General features: G+C 36.3%; 1 protein-coding gene across 4 annotated transcripts in view; it reads right to left on the reverse strand.

The window, feature by feature from the left end:
• Positions 1-120: 120 nt before the first annotated feature.
• The window catches only part of itsn2b (intersectin 2b), a 37,597-nt gene continuing 13,448 nt past the window's right edge, over positions 121-24,269 (reverse strand). The window contains exons 10-39 of one of the 4 annotated variants that reach the window (XM_059520508.1): positions 23,005-23,142; positions 22,746-22,849; positions 22,041-22,303; positions 21,812-21,961; positions 21,559-21,699; positions 21,287-21,374; positions 20,600-20,739; positions 19,360-19,496; positions 18,469-19,226; positions 18,239-18,363; positions 17,019-17,176; positions 16,593-16,683; positions 16,304-16,500; positions 16,004-16,047; positions 12,018-12,184; positions 11,889-11,934; positions 11,673-11,794; positions 11,005-11,101; positions 10,699-10,893; positions 7,057-7,178; positions 6,099-6,205; positions 5,837-6,020; positions 4,877-4,975; positions 4,244-4,411; positions 3,468-3,680; positions 3,244-3,365; positions 2,917-2,999; positions 2,314-2,397; positions 1,369-1,542; positions 121-1,203 (exon numbers count right to left, since the gene is read on the reverse strand). In XM_059520508.1, the coding sequence (XP_059376491.1) occupies positions 1,046-1,203; positions 1,369-1,542; positions 2,314-2,397; positions 2,917-2,999; positions 3,244-3,365; positions 3,468-3,680; positions 4,244-4,411; positions 4,877-4,975; positions 5,837-6,020; positions 6,099-6,205; positions 7,057-7,178; positions 10,699-10,893; positions 11,005-11,101; positions 11,673-11,794; positions 11,889-11,934; positions 12,018-12,184; positions 16,004-16,047; positions 16,304-16,500; positions 16,593-16,683; positions 17,019-17,176; positions 18,239-18,363; positions 18,469-19,226; positions 19,360-19,496; positions 20,600-20,739; positions 21,287-21,374; positions 21,559-21,699; positions 21,812-21,961; positions 22,041-22,303; positions 22,746-22,849; positions 23,005-23,142 (4,675 nt within the window). In that variant the 3' untranslated portion in view covers positions 121-1,045. Of the gene's footprint in view, positions 1,204-1,368; positions 1,543-2,313; positions 2,398-2,916; positions 3,000-3,243; positions 3,366-3,467; positions 3,681-4,243; positions 4,412-4,876; positions 4,976-5,836; positions 6,021-6,098; positions 6,206-7,056; positions 7,179-10,698; positions 11,102-11,672; positions 11,795-11,888; positions 11,935-12,017; positions 12,185-16,003; positions 16,048-16,303; positions 16,501-16,592; positions 16,684-17,018; positions 17,177-18,238; positions 18,364-18,468; positions 19,227-19,359; positions 19,497-20,599; positions 20,740-21,286; positions 21,375-21,558; positions 21,700-21,811; positions 21,962-22,040; positions 22,304-22,745; positions 22,850-23,004; positions 23,143-24,269 lie in introns of all 4 variants that reach the window. The other 3 variants (XM_059520507.1, XM_059520510.1, XM_059520509.1) reach the window with 3 other exon arrangements.

A 24,269-nucleotide genomic window follows, 5' to 3' on the forward strand; every position in this document is an offset into this window, starting at 1 on the left:
ACTTGTGCTTAAGAGGTCTTTCTGACAATATCAGACTGTTTTTCAAAACTAACACTTGGCAAAACGAGAGAAAGAGAAGCAAAATAGAGTGTGAGGAAAAAAACATTTTAAGAACAAAAGTTTCAGAATATTCAACAACTTTATTACATTTATATTTAAAACTAAAACAAATAAAACCCAAGATACAAACTCAGTGAAGTGAGTAAACGTTCATACTACTCCAACTCAGCAAAAATATACAATATTAAGACCTTTTCTGAACGCTTTACAGCAATCCAGATATAGTGGGCAGCGTAAATGTGCAGATAGTCCAAGACACATAAATTAAGAGATAAAACTCAGTCAGGCACACAAAATCAACAGTGATTTGACCTTCACTAATCATCTCTGGTTAATCACCTCATTTGTACCTTCCTACATAAAAACTAGTAAGCTTCTGCAAAGAAAAGTTCCTTCCATGTTACACAGGTGAACAAGCGGTTATACGATTTTAGAGGATCACCTTGTTGGTGCAAATTAATTCTATATAATGGTGAAGTTAAATGGAAGAACTGGCAGGAAAAGCAAACGTATAATGAATTAAAAACAGCACCACCTGGTTTAGAGTTGCTGATGAGAATATTCAAGTTCTTATCAACTTCAGATCTAGGCAAGTTACGATTATAACAAATATAGCTTTCTGTACAGCAATAAAGAAAGTATATCTGAAGCAAAATATAGGTCCTGAGATATCTCTACATCCAGTGGTAAATTATTTCGGCAATAAAACTAACAAAAATAATCCCAAATTCTCCCTTTTTGTTCCCATGTCTCTTAGTCAAAAATCTAAACTTGGCAAAGTTGTGAACGTTAACTCATCTTCCTTATGGTCACACATTTATTAGTACGTTCCATAGTAGTTGAGAACATTTTAAGGCAATCTTGAGAAGATGAACTCATCTTCCTTATGGTCACACATTTATTAGTACGTTCCATAGTAGTTGAGAACATTTTAAGGCAATCTTGAGAAGATGTGCTTGAAGTGCAGTCTTGAAGTCAATCCTCATCAATTGGGGGCTTTGTGGTCAAACAGCTGCAGGTCAAGCTGAACCCAAACCTCTCCAGTGGGAACTTCATGAAGCAGCAGACTCCTAGTGGATGGACCTTTATTCTCAAACTCTTTCTTAATAGTGGCTACAGGAACCTCAGTGCGACCTAAGAAGTCTATTGAGTGAGAAAGACAAATGGAACAATGCCAGTTTTTAGGAAATTTCACATTCACTCAATGAATGCAATTATACATGCTAAATTATAAAGATACTTTACTAGTTCAGTTAAAAATTTACTTCTATTGAAACAGTATTATACTTGCTATTTTTTCACACTCACTATCTGGTGAAAATTGCTCCCGCTCAAGAATCGTAATACAGAGGACATCTTGATACAGGTCTTTAATGTGAAACTGACAATTGAAATTCCATTTGGGGTTGACAGTGTCATTGATGGGTCGGGAAGTGTAACACTGAGAGCCCATGGTCACTTCACAGTATGGATTACCCTTTCCTGAAAAAAAAAAGAAAAGAAGGCACATGTATTAAGTAATGTTTTGGGGAATTTAAAAAAAATCATTATTATTATTGTTATTCGTGACCCTGGGCCACAAAACCATTCATAAGTAGCGTGGGAATATTTGTAGCTAAAGGCAACAATACATTGTAAGGGTCAAAATGATTGATTTTTATTTTATGCCAAAACCATTAGGATATTAAGGCCCAATCCCAATTCTATTTTATACATTTATGACGTTATTTATACCAGAAAAGCTAACATTTATGTGTCTTTTTGTTTGCTGTAGCAGCCATGTTGCTGAGATAATTCATACCCCTTCTTCTGAAGTGTGGTTCGTTTGAAGGGCTATCTGGCCCTTCCCCTTACCCCTACCCCTCCAACCAAAAGAGAATCGAGACATACCCCTCAGTTTCGCGCATTCACGTGAAGGGGTAGGGGTGTCTCGATTCTCTTTTGGTTATCTCTTTGGTTCCCCTTTGAAAGGGGAAGGGCTAAGGGGTAGAATTGGGATTGGGCCTAAGTGAAGATTATGCTCCATGAAGATATTTTGTAAAACTTAACTTTTGATTAGTAATGTGTTGCTAAGGACTTCATTTGGATAATTTTAAAGCCAATTTTTTCAGAATTGTTATTTTTTTGCACCCTCAAATTCCAGATTGTCAAATATTTGTATCTCAGCCAAATATTGTCCGATCCTAAAAAATGAAAAATCAACCCATATGAATGGTTTTGTGGTCCAGGGTCTCATTTAATAAAACCACTCACCATTTGGTTTGGAGGATTTTAGCTCTGTTGCCTCCAAGATGGTGACAAGCAGGCGACCAATTCCACTTGCCTTCATTGATAGAGCTGTAAAAAAATATGAACATGAAGTCTCTTATTCTAATTGATCAAAAATGCAGTAAAACAGTACTATTGTGAAATATTATAATTTAAAATAGCTTCTTTCTCTTTTAATACATTTTAAAATGTAATGTATTCTTGTGATGGCAAAGCTGAATTTTAAGCAGCCATTATTCTAGTCTTTAGTGTCACATGATCCTTCAGAAATCATTCTAATATTCTGATTAAGTACTCGAGAAACATTTCTTACCATACCATTCATTGTTCAAAACAAACTTGTTGCTTAATAAAATACTGGGATTCATCTTTTCAGAATTCCTTGAATAGAAACTCCAAAGCAAAAGCATTTTTAAATGGATATCCTATGTAACATTATACATTTACTGTCACTTTTGATCAATTTACTGCACCTTACTGAAAAAAAAGGAATTCACAAAAATATTACTGACCTCAAACCTTTGGATTGTTGTGTATTAGGTGAACACTCCTATTCAGTGTTCCAAATGATACATAAATAAAACTTACATTGATAATTCTTTTCCTGTTTCTTCTTCTCGGCCTCAATGAATGCTTCTGATGCCGCTTTGATCTTCTGAACCCATGCAGTCCTAGCAGGATACCAAGGAGATCAAACATTTCCGGTCATAAAATGTAGCTTAAAGCAAAAAGTAAGTGTTTTCTCTAAACATTCATTTGCATCAAAATTGCAGTGGCATTTCAGCAGCATAAAAAGCGGATGTTTTTCTCTGCCCATACAGTGTGGCGATAACAACATTCCTTTAAGGGTTCATAAAGCCTCTCATGTGTCAAGTAAATAGCGGCCGATCATGTGAACAGTTCGCTGAAACAGACCTCTCTTTAATGTTCTCGGTCTTCAGTGTGTACACACGATCTATGTGGGAAATGTGGAAGACGGGCTCATCGCTGGAAGGATCTGATGGAAGCTTCACCCGAACTTCATTGAGGAACACAGGCTAGGAACACAAACACATACAATGCCCCAGTGCTTTTTTTCTTTTGTTCAAATAGTTTAACCATAAAGGAACACTACTCTGTAAAGAGGAGTGGAACCCTACCGTCTTATACATCTTGTACTGGGTGTTGGATTTGGGGCTAAAGAGCTTGTCCGTTCCTGAGAAAGTGAACTGCTTGACCGCTTGAGTGAACAGCAGAAAGTCGTTGAACAGAAAGATGTATAACTCCTTATTGCTCTTGGTCTTAAACACCTTCCCGCTGTGCAGCAATTTCCGAGGACCCAAGCAGTTGGTCAGAGAGCTGAAGGTCAGATTCTAGACGAGTTGCACAACAGAAGAGTAGAAATCTAATACACAGCTGTACATGAAAGTTTAAGCCAAAGTCTTTCAACCAATCAGCCCTCAAATTTCATGGTACCATTCAAAAGTTTAGTCAGTAAGATCTTTTTAAAAGAATTTAACACTTTATTGAGAAAGTATGCATTAAATGATTATTGAATCTATTATGTATTACATTTTTCTTGAGTAGCAAATCAGCATATTAGAATGAAGAATCATGTGACACTAAAGAGTGGAGTAATCAAATGAATCACGTCACATGAATGAATTACATTTTCTATTACAAAATGTATAAAAAGGAAAACCACTATTTTGAAATTACTGTTTTTACTTAATTTATGTTCAAATAAATGAAGCACTGATAAGCAGATGATACTTCTTCAAAATAAATCTCACAGACTTCAAACTATTGAATGGTAGTGTACATCTAGACGATGGCTTACGACTGATCTTGTAATGCATGTTTTGAGCATCAGCTATTTCTTGTATCAAAAAAAAAAAGAAAAAAAAAAAAAAGATACTATGCTGTGTTAATTTACCTCTGTGATGCCTTCACACTGCACATGGGACTGGATCCACTCCAGCCTCTCAGTGTTCTCCTTCTCCCCGACACCTTCATTCACCTGTTTGCACAGCTGCTCTGCCTTCTCCAAAGCCTCTTGCAGCTGATTATTGTCCATGTGACTGTCTGGAGTACTTTCCAGGATCTGGACACACAAATATTGGTTAACAACAGGCCCGGTTCTAAGGGGGTGCCAGTGAGTGCTAAGCGATCACAGACATATCTGCTGATTTCTATAACACAACAGGCAATCAGAGGCATTTTAATTAGAATCCACTCACTGCTCAAATAGTCAGAGTTTTTGTTCAGTTGTTGTGTTCAGAACAAATCATCTCATTATAACAAAGTGTAGACACCATGTAAAAAGGAGATTCATTGTGCAGCGTAGAAAACTTCATTGATTATAATATAACTTTGTGAGATCATGATGAACTAAGATGAGTGACAGCTTTTTAGAGATTATAAATTAAAGTTTAGAGCACCCTCACTAATTTAAGAAGCACCCTCAGTGATTTGATTCACTAATCATTTGCATTAACGATAAACATCTAAACTAACAGATACAGATTAATGAAACTGATCTAAAATAAGTTATTTTCAATGTACTCACCTTTTTAATAAGGAGAGGATAGCGAGTGATCCGTTGCATAGGTTTGAGTAAAAAGCTGGACAAAGGCATTCCTTTACAACGGTAGTCTGTAGCAATTTTCTGAAGAAAAAAATTAAATTAAATTAACATTACTCCCAAGAAAATATTTAAACCAAAAACTTAACATTGATGATGATATAAATTACGTACAATTAGAATATTATTTTATTACACGATTAATCGTTACTATACTACATTATTATAATACTTGGGATATATAAACTTTCAAAAATGTATGTGCTATACTGAAAGACCGTGAACTGCAAAAAAAACAAAAAAACAAAAACGAATATTACTTATATTAATTAATTCAAAAAATTGAATACAATTATTAAAATAAATAAACCGAAAATATAGCCTTTCATTTAATAAGATATCAAATAAATAATGAAACAAAAAAGTGTCAAATATGTGAACCTTGCCACAAAAACCATTGTTAAAGTCATTGGGGAATAATTCTAGCAATAGCCAACAATACATTGTATGGGTCAAAATAATCGATTTTTCTTTTATGCCAAAAATCATTAGGATATTAATTAAACATCATGTTCCATGAAGATATTTTGTAAATTTCCTACAGTTTATCTTTCAAAACGTAATTTTTGATTAGTAATATGCATTGTTAAGAACTTCATTTGGACAACTTTAAAGGCGATTTTCTCAATATTTTGATGTTTTTGCGAATCAGACTCCAGATTTTCAAATAGTTGTCTCTTGGCCAAATATTGTCCGATCCTAACAAACCATACATCAAGGGAAAGCTTATTTACATCTCCGTCTCCAAAAATTAACCCTTATAACCGTTTTTGTGGTCCATTGTCATGGCTTTGTATAATTTTGGTTTGGTAAGAATTAAATAAAGCTTACAGTCTATTTTAACAGAGGTATTTTTAACCATTTAAGTGATGTATGTGAGGCTACCTTGAGGAAGGTTTTGAAGTCTGGCTCCTGATCGGTTCTCTGTTGCAGCAGTGTGGCACCGTTCAGCTGGCAGCTGCAGAAGCCGATATAGGCCTGCATGTGTGACAGCTCAAAGGCCAGGATGTCTCCGATCATGTAAACAGGCATGTTCTCTCCCCCGGTCTTTTTCCTTGCTTTCAGTGCCCTGACAATCCACACATCATGCATGATACACTTTGCATTGGTAAAAGATAAAAAATATTTCCAAGTTAACCTCACATACTTGAGCATCTTGGAGTTGCATTGGATAAGCTCCCTCCAGTTGACAAATATCATGCTCATTTCAGCCTCAGTGAGACGACCGGATTCAGACATGGGCTTGTAAAAGACCTTAAGGAGGACAACAGGAAAAAAAGAATTTTATCTTCAAAAAAAAAAAAAAAAAAAAAAATTATATATATATTCTATTTAATCTATTAAATTATTACATTAATGACGTAAAAAAAAGATTTATATTTCAGATAGTTGCTGTTCTTCTGAACTTTCTATTCTTCAAAGAAACTTCTACTCTGCTGTTTTCAAAATAATAATATTTTTTTGAGCAGCACATCAGAATCAAAATCACAGGAATAAATCACATTTTAAAATATATTAAAAAAGAAAACCGTTATATTAAACAGTAAAATATATTTTAAAAAATTACTGTTTTATATACACACACACACACGCAAAAACATATTTAAATAAATTGATACAAATGAATAAAAAAAACACTATGTGATTCCAAATGTAATGTTTGGCAAAGTAATAAAAGTATTTTACTAATTCTATATAATTATTATACTATTTTATTACATTATAATTAATTATTAGACTATATTATTACACTACTTGGGATATTTATACTTTCACAAAATCATGTCATACTGAATACTGCAAAAAAGCTTAATATTATTTATATTTATGTAATTTAATAAAATCATTAAAATATATAAACTGAAAACACAAACTTTCATTTAATAACATACTAAATAAATAACACAAAATATAATAAGGTGTATAAAAAAAATAAATTAAAAAAAGGTCAAATTTAACTTTGCTTCATCTTGGTATTGTTGTCCCACTAAACTGGTTGGCACCTTTTCTGTAAATTGCTTGTTTTATTCATATTACTAAGTTGATTTGAATAAAACGGTCTGCTAAATAAATATTTGTGAATTAGCTGATCGGTGATGGTGTACCTCAAGGACTAGTTGTAGGTCTTCATTGTATTTCTCTTCTGTCTCAATGAGCTCATGGATGTATCCTTGCCGTTTCCTCTCCTGTGGGCTCATTGAATCCAGAGTGCTCTGGTCAGCACACCCTAAAAGAAAACAGTACAGGTGAACTCACCCAGACACTTGAAGCCCATAAACACAAACAAAACACACACAAGCTGAAGATCCATCAACAACCTTACTGCAAACACACGCAAGCACACTTTAAAGCAGGATAATGTCAGTTGCGGCATGTTGATGACACTTCAAACCGCTTCAGCATCAATCCTTACCTGTTGATGGTCTGTCCGTGTGACCATCCGGGGTGCCTTTAGGCGTGCCTTCATCGTCCACATCCCAGAGCCATAAAAACAGCAGTTTACCCCCCAAATGTGTTTTGTAAACCTGCTCATTTACTGTAATGAACACTGCAAGCATGCAGGATTATTCTGTTTTCACCCATAATACAGTCGTGGCCAAAAGTTGAGAATTACATAAATATTAGTTTTCAAAAAGCTTGCTGCTAAACTGCTTTTAGATCTTTGTTTCAGTTGTTTCTGTGATGTACTGAAATATAATTACAAGCACTTCATACGTTTCAAAGGCTTTTATCGACAATTACATGACATTAATGCAAAGAGTCAGTATTTGCAGTGTTGGCCCTTCTTTTTCAGGACCTCTGCAATGCGACTGGGCATGCTCTCAATCAACTTCTGGGCCAAATCCTGACTGATAGCAACCCATTCTTTCATAATCACTTCTTGGAATTTGTCAGAATTATTGGCTTTTTGTTTGTCCACCCGCCTCTTGAGGATTGACCACAAGTTCTCAATGGGATTAAGATCTGGGGAATTTCCAGGCCATGGACCCAAAATTTCAACATTCTGGTCCCCGAGCCACTTACTTATCACTTTTGCCTTATGGCACGGTGCTCCATCGTGCTGGAAAATGCATTGTTCTTCACCAAATTGTTGTTGGATTGTTGGAAGAAGTTGCTGTTGGAGGGTGTTTTGGTACCATTCTTTATTCATGGCTGTGTTTTTGGGCAGAATTGTGAGTGAGCCCACTCCCTTGGATGAGAAGCAACCCCACACATGAATGGTGTCAGGATGCTTTACTGTTGGCATGACACAGGACTGATGGTAGCGCTCACCTTTTCTTCTCCGGACAAGCCTTTTTCCAGAGGCCCCAAACAATCGGAAAGGGGCTTCATCAGAGAATATGACTTTGCCCCAGTCCTCAGCAGTCCATTCACTATACTTTCTGCAGAAGATCAATCTGTCCCTGATGTTTTTTTGGAGAGAAGTGGCTTCTTTGCTGCCCTTCTTGACACCAGGCCATCTTCCAAAAGTCTTGGCCTCACTGTGCGTGCAGATGCGCTCACACCTGCCTGCTGCAATTCCTGAGCAAGCTCTGCACTAGTGGCACTCCGATCCTGCAGCTGAATCCTCTTTAGGAGACGATCCTGGCGCTTGCTGGACTTTCTTGGACGCCCTGAAGCCTTCTTTACAAGAATTGAACCTCTTTCCTTGAAGTTCTTGATGATCCTATAAATTGTTGATTTAGGTGCAATCTTAGTAGCCACAATATCCTTGCCTGTGAAGCCATTTTTATGCAACGCAATGATGGCTGCACGCGTTTCTTTGCAGGTCACCATGGTTAACAATGGAAGAACAATGATTTCAAGCATTACCCTCCTTTTAACATGTCAAGTCTGCCATTCTAACCCAATCAGCCTGACATAATGATCTCCAGCCTTGTGCTCGTCAACATTCTCACCTGAGTTAACAAGACGATTACTGAAATGATCTCAGCAGGTCCTTTAATGACAGCAATGAAATGCAGTGGAAAGGTTTTTTTGGGATTAAGTTAATTTTCATGGCAAAGAAGGACTATGCAATTCATCTGATCACTCTTCATAACATTCTGGAGTATATGCAAATTGCTATTATAAAAACTTAAATATTGGAAATTGGAAAAGTTGCTGCTTATGTAATTCTCAAAACTTTTGGCCACGACTGTACAACAGTAGGATCATTATAACCAGATGGTAGTGAAGATAAGATAGAGGAATACTATCAGCAAGTCACTAGAAATTTATCATGAAGGTGGTGAAATATATGAGACACAACTATCTAATTAAATATGAATAATGATCAAACAATTAGATCATTACATGGCTACATAAAAATGGATATTTGGAAGTGTTTTTGGCACTGAACTCTTGTCACAAAAATTAAGAAAAGGAACAACGTTGGTTTAGTTTTTTTTCAAAAGACTTTAATGTCTAGATTTCTTCAAATCAAATAAATACAAGATCCAAGTATTTGAGATATCTTAAGTACTATTAACAACATCCAATAAAATGATATTAAGGCATTGGTCCACAACTTCACAACTGTTTGCATAGTTTCCTATATATTATTAACAAATCTGTTTATACAGAAGCGAGTCATGCACAAACATGGCATAAAACGCAGGAAATATGTAACAATACCACCTAAGGCAAAAGCATTAGGTTTAAAATAGCATCAGCAGAACTATATTTGCAAATACACCACAGACAGTAACAAGTCGTCTTTCATTTTTGTTCTTACATTGATTTCAAACTAAAACTTAATATAATGAGATTATATATATGTAATATAAATAAAATGGAAGCAAAAGAGTGAAAACCATCTAAAGATTCAAGGTGAAACTGCCTCCAAAAACTGACAAGTTTGTTCTATGATGCCTTCAATAACCAGAGACTAATAATACTAAGATTAAAGTTGCATTTTATATAAATTACGTTTATCACTGATGTGATGACATACTGAGGCAGTTTCACACTTAAAGTGTAACATCTTTTAAAATGACCAAACTGAGGAGCAACAGCTTTACTGTGAAATCTCACCATCCCAAAATGAACATGTAAAAGAAGCTGCCACCTTTAACAAACTAAAATTCAAAAAAGGAAAACCAGATTCACTAACCCCCTACAAATCCTTTAAGATCGGTCTGGATTAGCAGTCAACGGAATAAAAACCCTTGTTTTAGTTTAAAAGAAATAAGAATTTGGTGAGTAAATGGTGGTTTCAACAGGGCCACCTCCACTGTGAGAGGGGGACAGTGGGTCTCTTATGAGGGAAGGAAAAGTGTTACGAGCCTACAGAGAAGGACACAAATGAAGAACAAAGTCGAAGGGGAAAGAATTGTGTGAGAAATAAACGTGTGGCCAAATATGAAGTCTGAGAAGAGGAAAGGTCTAAGATTAGATTAGATACTACATGTACAAGTGTAAAAGACTGGAAAAACCCTTTCTGTTATAACAAAAATAAATTGAACCATAAGGCACCATAAAATAACACTAAATACTGATTATATTTAAAAGCAGGAAAAAAATGTCTTTATAATAATGTAATGAAATTGTAATACATGTAATACATAAATACATTTCATATAATAAACACCCAGATTTAAGAAACAGACAGCAAAAACATTTTCTTTAAATAATCTGAAACCAATTTAATTTTCAAAATAAAAAAGGGAGCACATTTTATAGTTGCAGACGCAACCAGAAACCCGGTAACATGATTAAAAACAGAGAACCAAAATAGACTGGTCTGTTTATGGGTCTCTACTTACAATGCTGACTGGGGTCAGAATCAGAGGTGGTCATTTTCACATAGTTGGTAGGAATCAAGCCCCTGACCCCATTGAGCTCTCCTTTCCACCAGTCAGGATCGCTTTTGTCTAGCACGTTGATAACTTGACTCTTCGAGAAGCTCAGCTCGTCCTCATTCACTGCAGTGTAGTCGTATATGGCGATGACTTGGCCGACTAGAGTGAGGACAGACAGAGAGAGAGAGAGAGAGAGAGAGAGAGAGAGAGAGTGATGAGGAGAGATTCCCCCGAAAAAACCCAACCCTGGAAAGCTGTTCTGTTTCTTACCAGCCGCAGATGCAGGTGTAGATTTGCCGCTGTTTGAGCCCAGAAGCTTGACGTGTGAAGCAGGGAACCAGCCCTTCTGACGCTTCTTCCCCCTGGCCTGAAGACACAAACAAAAACTTTTGCAGATATTTTTTTTACTATTTAATCATCAATCATTGTGTACAATTCCAGATATACTGTATAACTATTGACAGTAAAACAAAAACTGAAACGCACAAATACATCCATTATAAATAATATGGGCCATATGAAGTGAAGTGAAGTGACATTCAGCCAAGTATGGTGACCCATACTCAGAATTTGTGCTCTGCATTTAACCCATCCGAAATGCACACACACAGAGCAGTGAACACACACACACACACTGTGAGCACACACCCGGAGCAGTGGGCAGCCATTTACGGGGAGCAGTTGGGGGTTCAATGCCTTGCTCAAGGGCACCTAAGTCGTGGTATTGAGGGTGGAGAGAGAACTGTACATGCACTCCCCCCACCCACAATTCCTGCCGGCCCGGGACTCGAACTCACAACCTTTCGATTGGGAGTCCGACTCTCTAACCATTAAGCCACGACTTCCCATATGATGGAACACATGGAAAAAGTATTATTAGTTCTTTAATTAACATAATTGGAGGTAACGGCTCATTTAAGCATGAACTGCTCACTCACCTGCAGTTCCCCGAGCCACCAGCCGGATGGGTTCTTGGTGAGGATGAGGATGAGCTGTCCTGGGGCTAGATTCAGCTGCTCTGCACCTGCAGCTGTGTGCGCAGTGGTCACCTGGGCTACTTCTACAAACAAAACACCACATTACAGGTTAAAACAACTAGATTTAATTACTGTGATTTCATTTTGAAATATAACTTGATGTTGTTATGTACTTACCTGGTTTCTTTGCAGGTGTTCCAAGTTTACCAGAGAGACTTGATGCCTAACAAGGAGATTTTTTTATTATTATTAAAATCACAAACCAACATCATGTATGAATGTCATTAAATACCAAAATAAAATTACATCAGCCTCCTTTGGCTTGACGTAATTGGAGGGGAAGACTCCTGCTCGGTCTCCGATGCTGCCTCTCCACCACTCCCCTTCTCTCTCTGATACCAGGATGGTGTCTCCCTCGGTGAAGGTCAGGTCTCCGGGCTCAGGGCTCTCGTAAGTGTACAGAGCCACATATTCTGATGACAGGATCAACATACAAACACGGTTCAGGGTAACTCAGAACACAAGGACAATACTGATTTCAAGAGATTAATCTGTGGTGTGTTCACAAGCATAACAGACACGAAATACACAGGAAATGAATATACTGTACTGTACATACACAGGAAATAAATGCCATGGTTGCCCTCAAAGAATGTTTAAAAGAATCAATTATTAAATAACTAATTACACTACTGTTCAAAGGTTTGGGGTCAGTAAGATTTTAAATAAAAATAAATGAATACATAAATTCTTTCCCCCAGCAAAGGTGCATTTAATTGATCAAAAATTAAAAAAAATTACTAAATTTCTATTTAAAATAAATTCTGTTCTTTTGACTATTTCATTCATCAAAGAAAAAAGATTTACCCCAATCAAAGGAGTAGTATTAACCTTTAATCATCCTTTGGGGTCAAAATGACCCCAATGGATTTTTCCTTCATTTTTTAAAAGTGTTACCTTCATCGCAGGGGCATGAAACTCGGTGACATTTCCTAAATCATCTATCTAAACATGCACAAAAAAACTGGGCTTGATTTGGTTGTTCTAAAGGTGTGTAAAAAATTTTTTTTACCTTTTAAGGTCTTTGAAACATTGAACATGACATTGAAAATGAATGGGAAAATGCAAAAAATGACTTTTTAAAATTTTGTTTGTCAAAAAAATAAAACTAAATCCATTATAAATCTGAAAATTTCTACAAATAAACCAAGATCTGGTCCTAGAGCATAAATAAAAAGTAGAACGAACTTTGTATCTCATACACACACACACACACATGTATGTGACTGCAACAGAGAGCATTTTTACAGAAATTGGCAAATAAAATTAACTAAACTGGCATAAATCTAAAAATTTTTACATTTAATTCAAGGTCTGGTCCTAGAGCATAAACCCAAAGTGGAACAAACTTTCTATCTCATACACACACACACACACACACACACACAAACATACGTATGCCACTGCAACAGAGAGCATTTTTATAGAAATTGGCAAATAAAATTAACTAAACTGGCATAAATCTAAAAATTTTTACATTTAATTCAAGGTCTGGTCCTAGAGCATAAACCCAAAGTGGAACAAACTTTCTATCTCATACACACACACACACACACACACAAACATACGTATGCCACTGCAACAGAGAGCATTTTTATAGAAATTGGCAAATAAAATTAACTAAACTGGCATAAATCTAAAAATTTTTACATTTAATTCAAGGTCTGGTCCTAGAGCATAAACCCAAAGTGGAACAAACTTTCTATCTCATACACACACACACACACACACACATACACACACACACAAACATACGTATGCCACTGCAACAGAGAGCATTTTTATAGAAATTGGCAAATAAAATTAACTAAACTGGCATAAATCTAAAAAATTTTACATTTAATTCAAGGTCTGGTCCTAGAGCATAAACCCAAAGTGGAACAAACTTTCTATCTCATACACACACACACACACACACACACACACACACACACAAACATACGTATGCCACTGCAACAGAGAGCATTTTTATAGAAATTGGCAAATAAAATTAACTAAACTGGCATAAATCTAAAAATTTTTACATTTAATTCAAGGTCTGGTCCTAGAGCATAAACCCAAAGTGGAACAAACTTTCTATCTCATACACACACACACACACACACAAACATACGTATGCCACTGCAACAGAGAGCATTTTTATAGAAATTGGCAAATAAAATTAACTAAACTGGCATAAATCTAAAAAATTTTACATTTAATTCAAGGTCTGGTCCTAGAGCATAAACCCAAAGTGGAACAAACTTTCTATCTCATACACACACACACACACACACACACACACACACACACACACACACACACAAACATACGTATGCCACTGCAACAGAGAGCATTTTTATAGAAATTGGCAAATAAAATTAACTAAACTGGCATAAATCTAAAAAATTTTACATTTAATTCAAGGTCTGGTCCTAGAGCATAAACCCAAAGTGGAACAAACTTTCTATCTCATACACACACACACACACACACACACAAACATACGTATGCCACTGCAACAGACAGCATTTTTATAGAAATTGGCAAATAAAATTAACTAAACTGGCATAAATCTAAAAATTTTTACATTTAATTCAAGGTCTGGTCCTAGAGCATAAACCCAAAGTGGAACAAACTTTCTATCTCATACACACACACACACACACACACACATACACACACACACAAACATACGTATGCCACTGCAACAGAGAGCATTTTTATAGAAATTGGCAAATAAAATTAACTAAACTGGCACAAATCTGAAAAATGTCACATATGCAACATGGAACAAGCTTGTAATATATATTCTATAATATTCTGCTTGTTCTTTCACATGTTTATTAGCCATGTGATTTATAAAAAAAGTTGTTCTGTGTACCCTACAGTTTATTGGTGCTGTTGTTTTGTATTATATTGGTTTATTTACTTTTAAAATTCATCTTGTTCTAAAATCTCTTGTTCTAAAAAAATAAATAGTTGTTGATAAATAATTTTCTGAAATAAATAGTGTGTGATTACAATCATGTCATAGTGGTGACTTGTAATGTTTTTTTTCAAATGTATGTATAATAATTTGCAAAAGCAGATAATTCAAAATATATTAGAAAACAACAACAAATTCTAACTCTGACAAAACTACAGATTTTTTTATGTATTTCAAAATGTTTAAATAAATATTCACAAAATATATATCATAAAGTTGTGAGGAGAAGTTGAAGCATCAAGAAAAATGAAGTGAAAATGAATGAGTCTCTATAGCACTCTAGTGGATACATGTGGCCATTGCACTTTAATTCCTAACCCATAAGAAATAAAGTTTTTTGACTAACCTTTAGATGGCAGTATTCTATCCCTAACACATAGAGCAATGTCCAGAAACTATTTAGATTTAATTAAGATCATCATTTAAGTGATTTTTTCTTTAAAAAATCATTTTTCATGAGCCAATTTATGGCCTAGTTATGTAATTGTGCAGTAAATAGGTAAAAAAACTTCAAAATTTCCACAAAAACACAGCATAAATGTATAGTTGAGAAGTAAATAAAAAAAAATGATATATAGTTTTCCATATAAAAAATGTATATTTCCTTATGCAATCGCTTTTTAAAAGTTTGGGGTAAAAATGACCCCAAAGACTTTAAGTGTTGTCCTTTATTAGGAGTGATTAAAGGTTAAGTAAATATTAAATATATGTACTGATTTTAGCATTTATAACAACAATAAATATTTCTTGAACAGCAAATTGGCATATTAGAATGATTTCTGAAGACTGGAGTAATGGCTGCTGAAAATTCAGCTTCATCGTCGCAGGAATAAATTACATTTTAAAACATTAAAAACAAAGCGTTTTTACATTTTAGTAATATTTAAAGACATTACTGCTTTTACTGTATTTTAAATCAATTAAATACAGTGGAGAGAACCGCTTCTTTCAAAAAATGAACATAACTAAATATATTAAATGTTTAAAAAAATCCTACCAGCTCCAAACTTTAAATTCAATAATAAGATAAGAAATTTTATAATTGAGCGATCTTCATAATGTCAGTTTTTGTGAACCACAAAACTACATTTTGTTTCTTATTGCATAATAGCAAATTAAAATTTTTATGCTGCAGTATCATATGCAGTTTTGCACCAAAGATATCTTCTCTTAGCTACTAAGGGAAGCTGTTCTTAATCGCAAACAGTCTCAAAACTGCAAAATTTCCAAGTGGAAAAAAAAAACCTAATGTATTTTCTCTTACCTTCATAGCTGGATCCATCTGCTGTATCAGATCCATCAGTGGAACTAAGGGGGTGAATAATCCCGAATGAATAATGACAACCGCAAACAGAAAGTATAGCAAAACAACATCTGAATTAGTCTCTCTGCACCTCAGGACACCAGTGAGTTTTAGCATGCAAAGAATCACTTGATTTAGTTTGAAAATACCATTTCACATTAGCTTTTTCCACAGACAAAGTACATGTAACACTCACAGCTACACACTCAGCATTGTTATTATATTTATATTAAACCACTTCAGCACAGTGTTTGTATTTACTCTGCTTGTGCATCACTGGCGCTCAGCACTGAAACATAGCTTTTGGGGAACCACCCCTGAACCCCATTAAGCTCTCCAAGCCACCAGTTCTCCTGCTGCTCCAGGACTGTGATCACATCATCTTTGGAGAAGTTGAGATGGTTGTCCGTCTTTGCGGTCCATGAGCACAGAGCTCGAGCTTGCACATTCCCCACCACCTGAGATCACATTCAAATGTCATTGCATTTAACCACAAGGATTGTAAGCTTACATAAACACCAAGCGGTTATTCTCAAGGAATCCTACATACCTGACCATGGTTGGAGGAGGCGGAGCCTGTGGCATGGGTGGGGGTGAAAGCGGAGCTCAATCGTGATCCACTTGGTCCTTCGTTCAGTTTGCTGGTGAAGAAGGTTTTAGAATATTCCACATGTTCTACCATCATGCTCAAGATTCGAAATGAAACGGTGCATCTTCATGAACTGTATTCACACAAAGTCTAAACATTGACAGATAATTTGTACTTAAGACTTCGTAACAGTTTATACTTTCAGACTTGGTGTGAACATGTCTTGAAAGAAATGCAGTTTGTAGCTGTGAATGTTTTCTATAATGGCTCTGTACCCACATGGACTTTGTCTGTGAGTGCAGATTGAGAAAGATTGTACAAATGATTGTGCAAGAGGTGTAAATGAAGCATTTGAACAGTATGAGGTATTCAGATTGGAAGGCACACCTGACAGAGATGGAGACCGGTGGCTTTAGGGCCTGTTTGGCCATGAGCGGAGCCTCTGATTTGGCCTGCTTCTCCACATAGCTCTCAGGGAACCAGCCCATCTTCCCCTGCCGACTGCCATACAGCCAACCCTGCTCTCGCTCTACGCTCTCATCCACCTAAACAAACACAGATCCAGCTGAGTAAACTCCAAATCTGAACCTTAGGCTGATGAGAGTTTCACAGCTTCACTACATGTTCCCACAATCACTTTTAAAATTGAAAAAATAAAGAAATCCAAATTGCCAATATTTTCAATGCCAGTTGTTATTACTGCAACACAGAATTTTCGCTGCATTACACACACAAAAAAAGAAAACATACAAAGAAAACTCAATTTGAAATTACAGATAAATAGGAGAACACACACATCAGCCACTACTACTACGTGTTCCATGTCACATGATTCTTCAGAAATCATTCTAAAATGCCGATATAATGGTCAAGAAAAATGACACCAAAACCATGACACATTTCAGGATTTTTCTTTCTTTTTTTATAAAGTTAAAGAACAGTATTTGTTTGAACTATCAATCTTTCATAATAATGTAATATTCTGTGTCACATTTGATCTATTTAATGTGTTAAATAATAGTATGTCAGAAATTGAATGTGGCATCAGTAAAAAAAAATAAAAAAATAAAAAAATGCATGTATAAAGGTTTTACTTGTTAACTGTCACTCACATTTTTGAACAGACTTGAAAGTGCATGATCCAAACCTACATTTTTATATTTCATGACTGAAAACATTTTGTAACATGACTTTGATGTACCATTTTCATGGTAATGCAATATTTGATTTTAAAATGGGTTTCAAAGGATGAATTTCTTTTTTTTGACAAAGTAAGAACTCCTGTTATGATGTAGGTTTTTGAGGTGCACTCTTGCCATTAATTCATCTATTACTTTTCTTACATAATTTTTTAACAAAAAAAGATTGGTAAAATATCTATTTAGGAGTCTTAGACCTTTCCAACGATATATAGTTTGTCATGATTAGATTAGGATTTAATTGTAATATAGTGAAGTAAACGTAGTTGCGGGACAGGGTGACAGTTAACAGGTTAATTTTTTTCTAAATATAATAAAGAAAAGGCAAAAGCTAGCATCTTATATTTTGTCTTCTAGATTTTGGTGCAGATGACTGGCAAGTTTTGTGAGATTTGCTCCCAAACTGACCTCAATCAGGTCATCGCTTTCGAAGGAGAGCTCATCATCGTTTCTGGCAGTGAAGGGGTAGAGGGCTTTAAACGTGGTCAGTGCCGCTGATCTCCTGTGCTGTGTGCCACGAGGATGTCTGCTGCCTGAAATCACGTGGATACTTTCAATCATTCCAATCATATCAGAGATATAAGAACTGAACTAGCCATGCTAGCTGATTTCAAATCTTACAGTATGATTTTTCTCACCTTTCCTCTCCTCCAGGCCACGCAGAAGAGCAGCAACAATGTCTGATTTAACAGAGTTCTTCTTGTTGTGTTCATCGACTCTTATTCGTACAGCTGCAGCCTCTTCCTCCTGCTGTTTCTTCTTCCTCTCCTCATCCTGTTTCCTTTGTTCCTCCTCCCGAAGCCTCCTGTCCTCCTCTTCCTGCCTTTTCCGGTCCTCCTCTTTTCCTTTTCTCTCCTCTTCTAGTCTCTTCCTCTCCTCCGCATCTCTCATGGCAGCCTCCTGTGCACGAAGTCGCCTCCTCTCCTCCTCCTCACGCTCCCTTCTTCTCTCCTCTTCTCGTCTCTCCTCCTCTTTCCTTCTCCGCTCCTCACGCTTCCTCTCCTCCTCCAATCTTAACTCCTCCTGTCTCTTTCGTTCCTCCTCCAGTTTTCTCCTTTCTTCCTCGAGTTTTCTCCGCTCCTCCTCCAGTTTCCTCCTTTCTTCATCTCGCCGCCTGCGGTCCTCCTCCTCCTCCTGCCTCTGTTTCTCCTCGAGTCTGCGTCTCTCTTGTTCTCTCCTTTCTTCCTCTTCCTCCCTGCGCCTCTTCTCCTCGTCCTCGCGGGCCTTGCGCTCTCGTTCTGCTTGTTCTCTAGAGGCCTGTAAACGAGCTTGTCTCTCCCTCTCCTCCTCCTCACGAAGTTTGGCTTCTCTTTCCTCCTGTATTTTCCTCTGTTTCTCGTCCTCTTCACGACGCAGTTTCTCCTGCCACTGTCGCTCCTTCTCCAGTTTGATGCGCCTGTACAGTGCAAGAATTTTTGCTTGTGAAATCATGAATTCTTTAAAAGTATTATGTGAGTTTTGAGTGTATTATAGGAAAAAAAGAAAACAGAAAAGTTTTTTTTATTTTTATTTTTTAATAAAAAGCTTACTTCTGCTCTTCCTCTTCTCTCCTCTTCTTTTCCAGTTCCTCCTGCTTGCGTTTCTTTAGCGCTCTTATTTTTTCTTCCTTAATGGCACGTAGTTTTTCCAAAGCAGACTGTTGTGTCCTCTGGCTCTCTCGGAGATCCTGATTAACAAACCAAAAGATTATGACACACTGAACTCAACTGTAACCCAAAACAACCCAATTCACATTCTTAACACCGATGCCTGGTACCTTTTAGCTAAACCTGTAATTTAGACCATAAGGTAATGTTTTTAGCAAACTTGCAGACATCTGACTCCATTCTGGTATGCAATGCATAATTTCCACATTCCAAATCCATTTAGACTAGTTTTGTCCTCATCGAATATCCGCTTTCACTCAGAAGGACATCACAATAAAAGGATTCGCACTAACTTGTAACCCATAATGCACTCTAAAACAGTGCTTTCTTAGTTAACTATACAAAAAATTAAACAAACTAATCAAAAAAAGACAAAAACGCACAACAAAATGAATAAAAATTTAAAACAAAAATTAAACCGAACACTAAAAATAAATACTATTTTAAAATATAAAGAAAAACAATATAGTAGTCTACCGATGATGCTAAAATAACACTGCTCCTAACTGACACTTTCTAAAATAAATATTACTAGCCCTATTGCACACGATTCACGTGTGAACCTTTACGAATAATAATTAAAAATGTAATGTTTGAATTTCAATCCCTGATAATACGTGCAAGTAAAGAACCTTTGGTAATGATCTAAAGGTGAAGCTGCTACAGTAAAAGTGAGCAGGAAAAGGGGAAAAAAAAGAGACCTTCAAAAGGAAGAAGAGATTGCTGAGGCAACTCAGTAAAGAGAGCAGGCCTTTAAGCATGCAGTCATCCATTTCCTCAAACTGCAGCGAAAGCCAGGGAGAGACAGACAAGTAGACAGACAGACAGAAAAGCTCTACAGCTAGTGATAAAGACACAGGGACAAAAGCATAGGGGTTACTCGCATTAGTGTCATCAGGAGCAGTCTATATGCTGTTAGCACTGATCGGTTAAGAACGATTTGTTATAGAAAAGATTAATAGCTGGGGAATAAAATATTTTCACTCAAGTTAAAATGTCCTCTGTCAGTCAGCAGCATCTTGTAAAGTGCAACTAGTCTAACTAAACATGCAGCTCAGGTTGTGCTGCTCCGAATGGTTTGCAGGTATTTATTAGTCATGCCTGAGAGATATTAATGGCTTACCTGGATCTCTTTCTTATACTGATCCATATCTGCTAATTTAACTGCAGTTTCCTTCTCCAAAGCATTAAGCTGTTCTTTAAGCTTTCGACAGGTAAGATCCTTGTCTTCTACATTCCTCTGTAAAGTTTTCACTGTCACAGCTGCATCAAAAACAAAACAAAAACAAACATGCAAATTATATGTGCTCTCACAATTAGTGGTCGACCCATATATATGGCCTTGGCCGATATTTGGGATTTTTTTCAAAAATCGGCATTGGTCGATAAGTTTTTTTTCTTGGCCGATGTGTTCGAGGCGGGACTTTTATTTTGACGGCGCTTGGTTACAGTGTTAACTTTTATTTTATATTATAACTTTATAAAATATTTATTTATTTGTAAAAAAAAAATACCTTTTACACATTTATTTTTTATGCCATTGTTAAATGATTTTAAATTTCTTAAATATTAAGAATAACTGTAAAAATTATATCGGCATTATATCGGCTATCGCCCCCCCCTGCTTCCCAAGATATCTGCATTGGCATCGGCTGTCAAAAAACACGTATCGGTCGACCACTACACACAATTACAAGGGAAAAAGTTCACATACATTCCATGCTCAAGTTTTTGTTCACAATTCGAGATGCTTATATCACACACACACAAAATAAGTTTAAAATAGCAAAACTGGCCACATGTGTCTTACTAGGGAGGTTGTTCAGACTCAGGTTGCGGAGTTTGTCATTGAGTTTTTGCTGTTCTATGGTCGACTGTCCCAACTTCCTTTTAAATTCCTGCAAAAATCACATACAAGTCATGATTACTGCTATGCACTTATGAAGCAATCTAGATCTAAAATAAAGATTTTTTTTTAAGAATAAATGGACATTTTAGTATAAATTAATAAATAGATTTAACTTGAATACACAAAGACACATTCAGAATTAATGTGTGCTGTTACGGAGGCAGCAGTCAGACCTCTAACTGTTTCTGCAGAGAGCTGATGTCTGTGATGCAGGAGTCTCTCTTCTGGTTGATCATCTGAAGCTCATTTTTATGAATTCTCTTTTTGCCTTCAGCATCTCGAAGCTTGTCAGAGATTTGTTTCTGCTTGTTGCCCTAAAAAGAGAGAAATCTTTTATCAAGCATGCTGTCCATTTCAAAAATAGGTATTACAATAATTTTGTACATAATAGAAACGTGTTGTTAAATTGATGTCCTAAATCCTCACCACAGCCTCCAGCTCCATCTCCAGATTCCTCTTCTTGGCTCGGAGCTTGATGATCTCGTCCTGCTCCTCACTCTTTTGGTTTAGGAGCTCCTGCTTTCTCCTCCTCTCCCACTCAAGCTGCTGCTGGCGCTCCAGCTCCTTCTTGGCTGCCTGTAAGGAGCACCAAAGCAGCGGTTAGTACAAATGTAAACACATTTTTTTTTAAAAGGAAGCTGAAACCTCCTCTCACCTCCTTCCTCTCCAGCTCTCGGAGTCTCTCCTCCTCTCTTTGTCTCTCCAGCTCCCTCTGTCGCTCCAGTCTGAGCTCTTCCTCCCTCTTCCTCTTCAGCTCCAGCTCTCGTGCCTCCCTCTCTCTTCTCTCCTGCTCTTCTCTGGCCTTCTGTGCCCTCTTTTCCTCTTCTCTGCGCTGCTGCTCAAGCAGGGCCTGTCGGCGCTTCTCCAGCTCAGCATTACCCATCTCCATATTTTTCTTAAACTTATCCTCAAAAGTCACTAGATAGACAAAGCACACAAATTATTACAATAAACTGGAATTTTCAAGAAGCCGTTATATTTGATAAATATAAATAGAACTTGTTTTTGTGAAATGTTTTATCGCTATTTTTGGCAACATATCCCTCTTTTTTAATACAACAATATTTATATATTTTTAGCAATATGAAGGGAGGGAGCTGAAACAATCAGTAGGATGCAAATCACAGCCAGGTAAGCACACTAAAATTAGATTTATTCAATATTCAGAAAATTATTTATACCAATTGTATAAATGTCTTTCCCCAAAACAAATAATATTACACAATCTGCATGCCTAAATAGAATGCGTCTGTTTGAACTCTTTGATACCTGGTGTAAACGTGGGAGGATTTTTTTTTTTTTAAAGCGAGAGTAACAGATATTTGTATTATGTAATAATGGGTGTGGACTAAACCCATACAATTGTTCCTTGATTTCTGTGGAGGCTCAGACTCATAGAGGTCCTCAGCCAGGCCTGCATAGATCGAGGGAGTGGTTCCATTCACAGAATCACCAAGCTTCCCCCTAAATGTTCATATTCATGGAGAAAAAACATTGACAAAACAATTTAAGCAATTCAGAAAGTAAATTAAAATGTATTTTACATTCATGAGCAATGTTTTGAGTTTGATGACGTTTTCAGCCAATCGGATATCAGGTAACAAACTAGTCAACAGTACCTCATTGTTGGCGCTAGCAGCTCTGAAGGAAGTGCCATAGGCAGCGGCTGTCCCATTTTAGCCATGTCTACCAGATGCATAGCAAGAATAAACTCCTCAGCCTGTAGTTTACCATCCTTATTCACATCAGCAAGATTCCTGACAAAGAAACATACAAAACATGTCAGTAAATCAAGGCATGTAACTATACATTTATACAATCTGAAATGTGCTAACTTAAATTTTTAAAACAGAAAATATCATAAACAAAAGAAAAAAGGAAATTAGAAAAATTCACAATAAAAGCAGTCTTTTGAAGCCACCTTTACACGTTTCATAATATTAGGCCTGTCGTAAATACAGCTGTTAATCACATATATATATTGCATGCACCTGCTCTTGTGCAATAAAATATCCCCCAAATAAGATTTCGGTAATAAAACTTTCTATGAAGCCCGTATTTATAATACATTATCATGAATACATTATGCATTATAAAAAAACCTACCCGTATTTTCCGGACTATAAGTTGAACTTTTTTTTCATAATTTGGATGGTCCTGCGACTTATAGTCAGGTGCGACTTATTTATCAAAATTAATTTGACATGAACCAAGAGAAATGAACCAAGAGAAAACATTAACATCTCCAGCCGTGAGAGGGCGCTCTATGCTGCTCAGTGCTCCTGTAGCCTAGACTGAAAACAGAGCGCCCTCTCGCGGCTGGAGACAATAATGTTTTCTCTTGGTTCTTGGTTCTAAATAAATGCGACTTCTAGTCCAGTGCGACTTATATATGTTTTTTTCCTCATCCTGACGTATTTTTGGACTGATGCGACTTATACTAAGGTGTGACTTATAGTCTGAAATATACAGTAATAATGTGTTATATTAACTATAAACAATTATAATACATCATAATACTTACGTCTATGTGGACTGTATCAAGTCTTGACATTGTTTATTTAACTCTCATTAGAGTATTAGTAAGCTCAAGAATGGTAGAATCTAGTATGGCAGAATAAGCTTACGTACTATGCAAAAAAAAAATCAGTTTATCTGTTTGTTGACCATCAAAATAAAGTGTTAGCATATGTTTACAGTAGCAGACATACATATACTCGAATGACTGCTAGTTGACATGTAGTTGCAGAATTACTTATCAACAGGTGACTAAAGGGTACCATCAAAATAATCAAACTGATATTACAATAAAAATAGTTCAAAGCAAATGTGTCATATTACACATTCATCTGATCTGATATAGGATCTTATGGCTGTTTGAGAG

The sequence above is a fragment of the Carassius carassius genome, chromosome 32 (genome assembly GCF_963082965.1).
Source record: "Carassius carassius chromosome 32, fCarCar2.1, whole genome shotgun sequence".
NCBI lineage: Eukaryota > Metazoa > Chordata > Actinopteri > Cypriniformes > Cyprinidae > Carassius > Carassius carassius.